The 10,642-nt window shown below is 55.6% G+C and overlaps 1 protein-coding gene across 1 annotated transcript; it reads right to left on the bottom strand.

Moving 5' to 3' along the window:
* Nucleotides 1-204: 204 nt before the first annotated feature.
* ELOB (elongin B) lies at nt 205-5,502 on the bottom strand. Its single transcript, XM_032145214.2, has 4 exons — nt 5,396-5,502; nt 5,152-5,286; nt 3,605-3,710; nt 205-362 (listed from the first exon to the last, which is right to left on the bottom strand). Exons 1-4 carry the CDS (start codon nt 5,477-5,479, stop codon nt 250-252), a joined length of 438 nt encoding a protein of 145 aa, XP_032001105.1. The 5' UTR covers nt 5,480-5,502; the 3' UTR covers nt 205-249.
* Nucleotides 5,503-10,642: the final 5,140 nt, after the last annotated feature.

Below are 10,642 nucleotides of genomic sequence, written 5' to 3'. Positions count from 1 at the left end.
TGGCTGGCTAGCTGCTAACAATGGCTTGGGTCTCAGGGCAACCCAGGTCCCCATGGTGCCTTTAAGCAGCAGACTGGGCCAGGGTCCCAGGGTCTGGGAGGCAGGACAGCACAGGAACTGCCAAGCACAAGCCCCAAAAGGAGCCCACAGGGAGTGGGACCCATCCCAGGGAGGGGCGGGAAAAAGAGGCAGCAACCAGGCAGACTCCCAAATCTCTTTTATTGGGGGAAATGGGCCTCTTGGGGGTCCTCACTGCACGGCTTGTTCATTGGCACTGCTTCCCGAGTCCTGGGGCTTCATCACATCGGGCAGCTCGGGCGGGCTGGAAAACGGCTCGATGCACAGGGCCTCAAAGGTGTCATCTGTGGGGGAAGGAGCAGAGCTGGAGGGGGGTATCCCAACTCTTGCCCCAGCTGGGGCCTTGGTGTTCACGTGTGATCATCTGCAGCTTTGGGGATCTCCATGCAAATGCTCGTCCACACGGCTGGTCTCCACAGCGCTGACCTCCCTGTTCCAGCTACCCCCGTGGGCCCAACCTGAAGGTCCCCAGCCCTTCCCACTGACCATGCTGGGGCCCCTTTCCTCATCTTCCACGTCCACTAGTGAGTCTGAGAGCTGACCATCTGCAGCCAGCATCACCCTTCACCCAGAATATATCTCCTTGTTCCCTTCACACACTTTGGGAGGCTGAGATGGGCAGATCACGAGGTCAGGAGATCAAGACCATCCTGGCTAGCACAGTGAAACCCGGTCTCTACTGAAAATAGAGAAAAAAAAAAAAAAAAGCCTGACATGGTGGCGGGTGCCTATAGTCCCAGCTTCTTGGGAGGCTGAGGCAGGAGAATGACGTGAACCCGGGACAAACTAGACTATTCCTCCCCTGCTTAAAACCATCCAGTGGCTTCCCATCATGCCCTGAATACCATCAAGTCCTTGCTGTCTGTCTCTCCCTCTGCCTCCCATGCTCTCAGGCTCTGGCTCTCTATGTTCTGTAAGTTCTTTCCTAACTCAGACCTTCGCACTTGCTGGTCCCAGCACTCGGAATGGCTGGCTGCTTCTGGACTTTCAGGGTCCAACTCAGGTCACCTCCTCAGATGAACCTCCAGTCCACCCACCCCCAAAAGTCAAGACATCCTGACAGTCTGGGCATAGGGGCACTTAGCACTGGACAAACCGCCCTTTTGACTGGCTCCAGGAAGGCAAATGCCTTCCCCGTCTTGTTCCTACTGTCACCCCAACACATAGCAAACAAACCCACAGCTTTTCTCCTGTGCTTTCTTCCAGCTAGGAGACCCATCTCTGCTTGGCTCAGGGTTCTCAACTGATCAGGCATCCCAGGGAAATCTGGAATGCCTGATGACAGTTGTGGCGGTCACAACTGGGGAGGTGGGGTGCTCCAGCGATATCTAGTGGGTAGAGGCCTGGGATACAGCTCCACGTGCTATGGTGCACAAGGCAACCCACACAGCAATCCAGCCCAATGTGCCCACTGTGCCGAGGTTCAGAAACTGATGCAGCTCAATCTAATGCATCTTCCAAGCTATAAACCTGTGACAAGTTGTGCCTTCGCTACCTCCCTCATTCTTTCGCGATGAGCCCGGACAATGCCCTTTAACGTTTGATTTGAAACGCTGTCATCTTATCTCCTTGAGTGGTAAGCTTGGGGGAGGGGAGAGGTGGAGGGTGGAGCACCCATTCAAGGCCTGGGAACAACATGATGACGGGTTGAGCTGCACCCAGAAGTGTGTTTCTGCAAGCAGTCCATGGGGAAGCAAAGAGCTGACAGCCCATGCTGTGCCCCCTATCAAGACAGCCATCACCTGCAAGAGGGATGATGTGACCTGGGCTCCAGAGTCACCACCACATTCCATGCCATATTAGGGGTTGTGGGAGAAAAACAAGTCACCTTCCTTAGCCTTGATTTTCTCATCTGCAAAATGGGTCTATCAGTATCTTCCAAGTCACAGCAAACCTCTAGGGGTACCACTGTTGAAATTAGAGAAAGGGACACTTCTGGGGGAATGCAGCTCAGCTTCGGTTCAGGAAGCAGACCAGATATGCTCTTGGCACTCACTTGCTCTCTTCAGACAGGCACCCCTGGGCCAGGCGCCGAGGCTCAGGCCTGTAATCCCAGCACTTTGGGAGGCTGGGATGGACGGATCACCTGAGGTCAGGAGTTTGAGACCAGCCTGACTAACACAGTGAAATCCCGTCTCTACTAAAAATACAAAGATTAGCTGGGCGTGGTGGCACGTGCCTGTAATTCCAGCTACTCAGGCCACTGAGGCAGGAGAATCGCTTGAACCCGGGAGGCAGCAGCTGCAGTGAGCTGAGATGGCGCCATGCACTCCAGCCTAGGCAACAGAGTGAGACTCTGTGTCAGAAACAACAACAAAAAAAATGCACCCATGTACAGGGCACAACCTGTATTGTCTGTGCCAGCCCTGCACCTGACTCTTAACATCACCATCTCGGCAGAAAGAGCCCACAGAAAGGCTCTGAAGCTTCCCATCTGTTGGGCACTGGCAGCATGCCAGACCTGGGGTGCATGAGGACTCACACCACCTTGCTGTGAAGCCAGTCTCATCACACCCCTTTAAGGAGAAGGGAACACTGGGGCCAGGACGGGCAGGAGGGCAAGGTAGCTGGCCAGAGGATATAGCTGCTGAGACTGAGGCCTAGCCTGAACTTATGGAACAGAAAGCTGGAGCTAGAACTGTACTCTTCCTCTCCAGCCTTTGCTATGTTCCCTTACAGGCAGAAAAATAATAATTCCTTATAACTTTATCCAAGTTTTCTCAGCCATCCACACAGCTGCTGGGTCCACAGCTGTGAAAACACAGCTCTATAACCTCTCTTCAAGTTCCCAGAGACAAAATAGTTTAAATCTCCGCTCCCTTTCTCTTGGGTGGAAGAAGATATCTTGGCGAGTAGTAAACGACTCCCTAATCCCCAGGTTTCTAAAGCTTGGGCAGGGGTGGGGTATGGCTGATGGAAGCACAGGCTCTGGATCTGAAACCTAGATGTGGCAGTCCCAGCAGGTGACCTAACCTCCCCATGCTCACTTTACTGAACCTGAAAACTGGCAAAATCCAAATCTCAGCCACACAGAGATGCAAAGGGATTCGGTGATACACAGCATAGAGCCTGGCATGATGTCTGTCTCCAGCAAGGGGCCGGCAGCCAGCATCCTAACCGTGGCTCCCTACGTGACTGCCAGTAAACCTGTGTCCTCATCTGCAGAACACGGATGATGGTATGTGGACCTCCCAGGGCTACTGAGAGGATGAGACAGGGCAGTGGAAGCCACACATAGAGTAACATGCATTGCACAGAGCCAGGCACTCAGTCAGCCTCCTGTAAATGTGAGCTGGCTTCGGGAAATAAGCTTTGGTTGCTGTAAGCATCTCATTTGGTTGCTTCTTTAAAAAAAAAAAAAAAAAGAGGAAACAAACACATTGTGAAAGGATATTGCCAGCCCTTTAAGCACGAGGAAGACACTGCCCTGAAGGCTTCAACTCTAGGCTCCCTGATGACCCTCTTTGGAACAGTGTTCCCAACCTGCTTGGCTACCACCCAGCCCAGTGGGTGGTGGGCCTCTCACCTGCCCGGAAGGCCAGCCCCACTGTGGCTGGGGCCTGTGGCCGTGCTGTTTGACTGGTGAAGCCACACTCGCCCAGTGTCTTGCCATCATCCAAGAGTTGGTCATCCTGAGGAGAGAAGCAGGATCTTGGGAGAGGCCCCATGTGGGGCAAGTCCCAAGACCTCTGACCAGCAACTACACGGGAAGTCAGAGGAGGGAAGAAAGAGTTCCCTCAGTGTGGCCCAGGACCACCACGCTGCTTGTCAAATACACAGATTCCTGGGTTATATCCAAGAACTTCTAAATCAAAACCTCCCAGGGTGGGGCTTTAGAATCCGGTTTTATCCAAATTCTCCAGGCAAATCTAATTTGAGGAGCCACTGAACTAATCTGGAGATAGGCAGACCTGGGTTTCAATCCCAGCTCTGTCACCCTGGACTAGGCATTTGAACATTTTTTTATTTTAGAGACAGGGTCTCACTATGTTGCTCAGGCGTGCAGTGGCACAGACCCAACATAAGCGCTATCATAGCCCCCTCCAGCTTGGAACTCCTGGGCTCAAGCAATTCTCCTGCCTCAGCGTTCAGAGTAGCTGGCACTACAGGACCACGCCACCACGGCTGACTGGTAGTTGAGCCTTTTGATGCAAAGTTTCCTCATCTGTAAACTAGGAATTACTAGAATTCTCAATTCGCAGGGCCACCAGAGGGTTTCAATGAGCTAGGAAGAAACATAAAGCACTAAGTAGACATGTGGCACACGGGACAGGACATGCACAGGCACGGTCATTTAATATTCGCTAAGTCCCAGTAGTTATCAGTGAGGAAAGGCCTTTAGAGACCATGGGAGCTGAGGCTCTGAGCCTGGAGCTAAAAGTCAGTTTCCCAGTTTCCAGCTCTAGAATCTGATCAATGCACTTAGGCGACAACCTCACAATGTTGGGAGACGTAAATCAGAGGCTGACGCATCTGATTCCCCAATGCAGACCCCAAACCCCAAGCCATTCTGCCTGAATAATCTCAGTTCGCTTGCAAGGGGAAAGGGGGGCTTCTAGAACATCAGCAGGAGGTCGAGAGGTAATAACAAACGGTTGCTTGGTGAAGAACGAGTGGGACCTGACTTTCTTTGCGTTAACTGAGTCCCCCACCCTCCACCCCAAGGAGTGTCCGGGGGGACAGCGTGATTCCGATGGGCCTGCGAAGAAGGGTGGGGATTAAGGGGTCGTGGTTCGAACCCTGGCGCTGCCAATGACCTTCGGCTGGTTAAGCGACCAAGCCGAACCTCAATTTCGCCAACTGCACGGCGCGGGCGATACCGTTGCAGGGGTTGGATGCCACGGTGCCCTCGGCGCCCGGGGCCCGGCACGAGGTCTAAACATCGCCCCCGGACCGGAGATCCCCGCGGCAAGCACAGCTCGCGCTTCACCCGCACAACGGATGTCCCAGTCCCGCGGCTCGAGAGCCCGCAGGCGTCGCCGGCCGCCACTGTTTACATCGCGGACAGCCTAGGCGTCAGCCCCGTGCCCGGCGCTGGGTACCCGCTCACCTCGGCCCGCCCGCGGGACCCACCTTGTACAGCCGCTGCTCGTCAGGAGGCCGCTTGAGGATGCCCTCGACGATGCGCTTCAGTTCGAACACCGTGCTGGACTCCTTGGCGTCCGTGAAGATGGTGGTCTTGTGGCGCCGGATCATGAGGAACACGTCCTGGGGGCGGCGGGCCGGCGTAAGCACGAAGCCTGGGCCCCCCGCGCGGCCCAGCCGCCCCCCGCCGCCCCCGGCCCGGCCCGGCCGCCCCTCCCCCACGCCCGCTCACCATCGCGGCGGCTGCCTCTCCCCTCGACGCGCCGGCGCAGCCGCGCTCCGCCCCGTTCCCGGCAGCCCGCGCGTGGTCCAGCATGCCCCGCGCCGCCCCGCCTCCCCCGGCGCAGCCCCGCCCCGTGCCGCCCCGCAGCCGCCGCCATTTTAAGTGATCTGGAAGCGGGAGGTACCGAGGGGTGTGCGGCCGCCATCTCGACGGCGGGGATGGCCGTTGGAGGCGGTGACGCCGTCTCGGGAGTGGCAGAGGGGAGGTTCCCGTGTTGGTGCGGTCCGGCGGGCTCCAAGCTCGGGCACAGCGAGCTTGGGTCCGCCTTGTCGCGGGGTAGTCGTGGCCGCCATCTTGGGCAGGCTCCGCATTTGGGGCCTTCTGGCCGCCGTACTGGGGACAGTCACCCCCACTCCCAGCCCCGGGCTGGATGCGAGGACTGTCGCGGCGCAGAGGGGCTTATGACCTGTGAGGAGCCCTGCGGGCTGCTGTTGGGCTTAGGGATGACGCGGGCGAACTCCTTGGGCTAGAAGAGGAGGCACGGGAGCGGTTGGCGACCGCTCTCCGCAGGAGGAGGGAAAGGGCAGCTCCTTGCCCCAGGAGCCCTGAGCGCCTGTCCGCCTTCCCGCTTGGCTGCATTTCGGCTCTGAAAAGGCCTAGAGACTTGATTCTCCTGACTGGCCGCTCTTTCCACCAAGGCCCTTTTTCCTGAATGCCGGACACTATCCTGCATCGCCCCATGTTGCATTTACACGAGAGCGAGGGCCCCCCCACTTGACCTCTCCCCTGCAGAGAGACACCCCAGGCTGGGTCGTGCTGGGCGGGTGTCGGAGGCGGCGTTCGAGAGATGAGCCAGAGGGTGGCCCTGGACGCCAAACCGCCCTGCAGTCATCCGAGCTGCGCTTTGAGGGCTGTTGAGAGTGGGTGGAACGTGGAGGTGCCATTGCTGCCTCGGCATCTAGAGTGGCTAAGGAGCAGCCCTGGGCTCCGCTGCTCACTGCGGCCATGGGCCGTTAATCTCATCAAAGCCCAGTTTCCTCCTGTTCTAGATGGGAGAGGAACAGTTTTTGAACTGTGTAGAACTTCGGCAAGTCTTAGCGCTGCATTTGTGTTTTCTAAGCTGTAATTCTAGTTATTGCTACTTTTGACTTGTGGCATCTGGCTCCTCCGTGGGGAGTCCTCCAAAGTCCCTTCCCTCGTGTGACTTCCTTCACTGCAGCCCCTACCCCTGCTCCCAGGGTCCTCAGCACCCCAGCCCCTGCAGAACCTGTCTCTTCTCCATGACTTGAGTCATGAGGCATTGGACACGTAATTGCTGGAAAGAGCTCTTGGCCAGGCTAAAATTTCTTTCTCAGTCTCAGTGTCTGGCTGGGTGCGGTGGCTCACGCCTGTAATCGCAGCACTTTGGGAGGCTGATGGGGGGTGGATCACTTGAGTCCAGAAGTTCAAGACCAGCTTGGCCAACACGGTGAAACCCTGTCTGTACTAAAAATACAAACAAAATTACGTGGGCATAGTGGTGCCCGCCTGTGGTCCCAGCTACTCGGGAGGCTGAGGCAGGAGGATTGCTTGAACCCGGAGGCGCAGGTTGCAGTGAGCCGAGATCGCGCCACTGCACACCAGCCTGGCGACAGAGTGAGACTCTGTCTCCAGTTAATTAATCCCAGTGTCTTTACGTACATAGAACTGGCAACTTTAAATACTGTGCTTCTGTGGAGGGAGAGCGAAGGAAGAGTGTGGACAGTGGGGGCCAGGAAGTTCTCAGGTAGCCCAGCAGCCCACGCAGAAGTCAAGGGGTGTAGGTACAGGAGGGGCCGTCTCCACAGGGAGACGCCTGGATCCCTACTCCATCCGGGCTTCATCTGCAGAGACCAGGAGTGGACACCTCGCCTGTGGGGGCTGTCACAGCTGATGCCCCAGCTCAGGATGTCCACCAGAAACCAGGAGTCACCATCCTCTTAAGGATGGTGCCTGTCCTCCAGAGAGCAGATCACTGGGTTCAAACCCCAGTTCTTACTGGCAAAGCCCCGGGCCTCCACCTGGGTGTTCCCATCCATGAAGTGGGGATACACAGTGTGGAGCCCTTGGGAGGTTGGGGAGTGTGCCTGCCCTCACCGCGCATCAGCTCATAAGTACAACAATTGCATTCTTGTGCTGATGCTCATTGAGCAGTGGCACAGTTCCCCAGCTGGTGCAGTGAATGGTGCCTGTCTGCTGTCAGAGGTCACCTGGACCCAGCACGAGTCCTTGCCCCCAGAGGGGTCTCCTCACACCCCACGACGCTGTCCTCGCTGTGGGATAACTACACGAGGAGATGGCAGGCCGTCGTGTCATTCAATGCAGCGATACCTCCTGCAGTGGGAATGGAGTCAGGAGGGATTTTCCCGGAGCAGGGCCACTCGCTGGCCTAGCGTGTGGTCTCCACTTTTGGAAGTGTGGTCTTGTGGGGTCCAGGTTCTCCGTAAGGGCCTTTACAAGGAATGGGAGCGTCCAGTGGTGGAGAGGAGCTTGCTGGCTGCGCCTGCTACTCCACACGGGAATGTCCTCCTGGGCTCCTTTCTTCAACTGGCCTTCACCTCTCCGCCTCACAGATTTCACTCAGAGAATCCGCCTTGCAGGCTGTCTTCTGCTCCCTCCCGTCTACCTTTTGTTTTTTTTTGAGACGGAGTCTTGCCCTGTCTCCCAGGCTGGAGTGCAATGGCGCGATCTTGGCTCACTGCAGCCTCTGCCGCCCGGATTCTCCTGCCTCAGCCTCCCGAGTATCTGGGACTACAGACATGCACCACCATGCCTGGCTAATTTTTGGTATGTTTAGTAGAGACGGGATTTCACCATGTTGGCTAGGCTAGTCTCCAACCCCTGAGCTTGTTATCCACTTGCCTCAGCCTCCCAAAATGCTGAGATTACATGCGTGAGCCACCACGCCCAGCGTCCGTCTACCTTTTTTATTCCCTTCACTCCCCACCCCAGACAGGGTGTTGTGTTATGATGGGGAAGGCCCTTGTGTCTTTTGGGTGTGTTAGACCTGGGAAACAATCTGTCTCCTCCTTTCACGTGCCCCAAAGCAGGACTCGAATCTTCCCCAGGCCTTTCTGATTGGGAGTCTTTTTTTTTTTTTTTTTTTTTGAGACGGAGTCTCGCTCTGTCGCCCAGGCTGGAGTGCAGTGGCGCAATCTCGGCTCACTGCAATCTCCGCCTCCCGGGTTGACTCCATTCTCCTGCCTCAGCCTCTCCGAGTAGCTGGGACTACAGGCGCCCGCCACCACGCTCGGCTAATTTTTTGTATTTTTAGGAGAGACGGGGTTTCACCGTGGTCCCGATCTCCTGACCTCGTGATCCGCCCGCCTCGGCCTCCCAAAGTGCTGGGATTACAAGCGTGAGCCACCGCGCCCGGCCTGATTGGGAGTCTTAAGACCCTCCCCAGAGAGGGCCCCGCCCTGTTCCCTGGGAAAGGAATGCTGACAAAACCCTACAGGACAGGGTTTGGAGACAGGGTTAGTTCAACTCGTGTGTGTCCCCAGAGGGTGACACCACAGGGATGAATGGGAGCTCCAGGCCTCTCCCCAGCACCTCAACCTGCACATCGCTTCATCTGGATCCTTTGTAACGTCCTTTATCATAAACCAGTGAAGGTGTTTCCCTGAGTTCTGTGCATCGCTCTAACAAATTAACTGACCCCACAGAGGAGAGTCATGGGAACGCCAACCTGAAGCCAGTCAGTCAGAAGTTCCAGAGCCCAAACTTGCGACTGGGAAATGGGGAATGGGGAGGCAGTCCTGTGAGCCCCCACCTGTGGGACCTGAGGCTGGCACTGGGCAGATAGTGTTGGAATTGAACTGAGGACACCCTGCTGATGTCCAGTGCTTAGTATGTGGGGGAAAAACCCCCACAACTGTTGGTCACAGGAGTCTTCCGTGTTGATTGTGGTTTTGGTGTGAGAGTGTTAGGGACCTCTGCTTACCAGGCCTCTGGTTTAATAAAACAACCAGAGTGACTCCATCTTAAAATGTGTAGCTAAGCACTCACAAGGCAGCTATAAGGTTCATGCTGTCTGAAAATAGCACATTCTTTTTGTTTTTGAGACAGGGTCTCCTTCTGTCACCCAGACCGGAGTGCAGTTGCCTGATATTGGCTCAAATAATCCTCCCACCTCAGCCCCTGGAGTAGCTGGGACTACAGGCGTGCACCACCACATCCGGCTAATTTTTGTAGTTTTTGTAGAGATGGGGTTTCACCATGTTGCCCAGGATGGTCTCAAAGTGAGCTCAAGCAGTCCTCCTGCCTCAGCCTCCCAAAGTGCTGGGACTACAGGCATGAGCCACCCAGCCTAAAATAGCCACATCTTACGCTGGCCACCAGTTATGATTACGAAATGTTTATGGCCATACAGGACGTCTCCCAGAAGGCCCATAGAATGTCCACACGTCCTGAGAATGCAGCCCACTTTACTAAGATAGTGTCAGTAAGCAGGCTAAGGCAGAGGATGCACAGTCACCGATGGCACCAATAGCCCCGACTTTAGCGAGCACATCTCTGCACACTCCAGGTTTACTTACCGCTCCTTGTAGTTTCTTTTTTTTTAATTAATTTTTTTTGCATACAAAACAATAAACATTTTCTAAAAATACAAACAAAAAGATGCATATCAAACATATTAGGAAGGTTGCACATGGGAAGATGGGGAATAGAAATGGGGGGTGGGAATGAAAGAAAATAAATGAGAGAGGGACTTTGTATGGATCAATGATAATAAGTCAATCCTCTATGTCTTTGACAAAGAAGCAGCAGAACGAAGAAGAAGAAAAAGAAAGTGGCATAAAGGATCAGAAAGGGAGGAAAATAGAAAAAATTAGAGTATGACTCCAGGGTAGACCTGTTTTGTTGTTGCTGGGTTGGTTGGCTGGTTGGTTTGTTGTATTTTTCATATATTTCACCATGTTGGCCAGGCTGGTCTCGAACTCCTAGCTTCAAGTGATCAACCCGCCTCAGCCTCCCAGAGTGCTGGGACTACAGGCGTGAGCCACCACGTCCAGCCCCCACACTGCGTCTGGCCTCCGTGGTAGACCTCCCAGATGGGGCGGCCGGGCAGAGGCGCTCCTCACATCCCAGACGGGGCGGTCAGGCAGAGGCGCTCCTCACTTCCTAGATGGGGTGGCCAGGCAGAGGCGCTCCTCACTTCTCAGATGGGGTGGCCGGGCACAGGCGCTCCTCACTTCCCAGACGGGGCGGCCAGGCAGAGACGCCACTCACTTCCTA

This window comes from Hylobates moloch, unplaced genomic scaffold (assembly GCF_009828535.3).
Source record: "Hylobates moloch isolate HMO894 unplaced genomic scaffold, HMol_V3 SCAFFOLD_23, whole genome shotgun sequence".
Taxonomy (NCBI): domain Eukaryota; kingdom Metazoa; phylum Chordata; class Mammalia; order Primates; family Hylobatidae; genus Hylobates; species Hylobates moloch.
The sequence above is the reverse complement of the archived record's forward strand: the minus strand, read 5'-3'. Positions and strand labels throughout refer to the sequence as shown.

Bases quoted from the DNA above. Each gene is read 5' to 3' on its own strand.
- ELOB (XM_032145214.2), bottom strand. From the start codon at position 5,479: ATGCTGGACCACGCGCGGGCTGCCGGGAACGGGGCGGAGCGCGGCTGC. The intron at 5,287-5,395 runs GTGAGCGGGCGT...CGCCGCCCCCAG, and splicing joins GAGAGGCAGCCGCCGCGATG to GACGTGTTCCTCATGATCCG. The intron at 363-3,604 runs GTGAGAGGCCCA...CTTCCCCCACAG, and splicing joins GGGGCTGGCCTTCCGGGCAG to ATGACACCTTTGAGGCCCTG.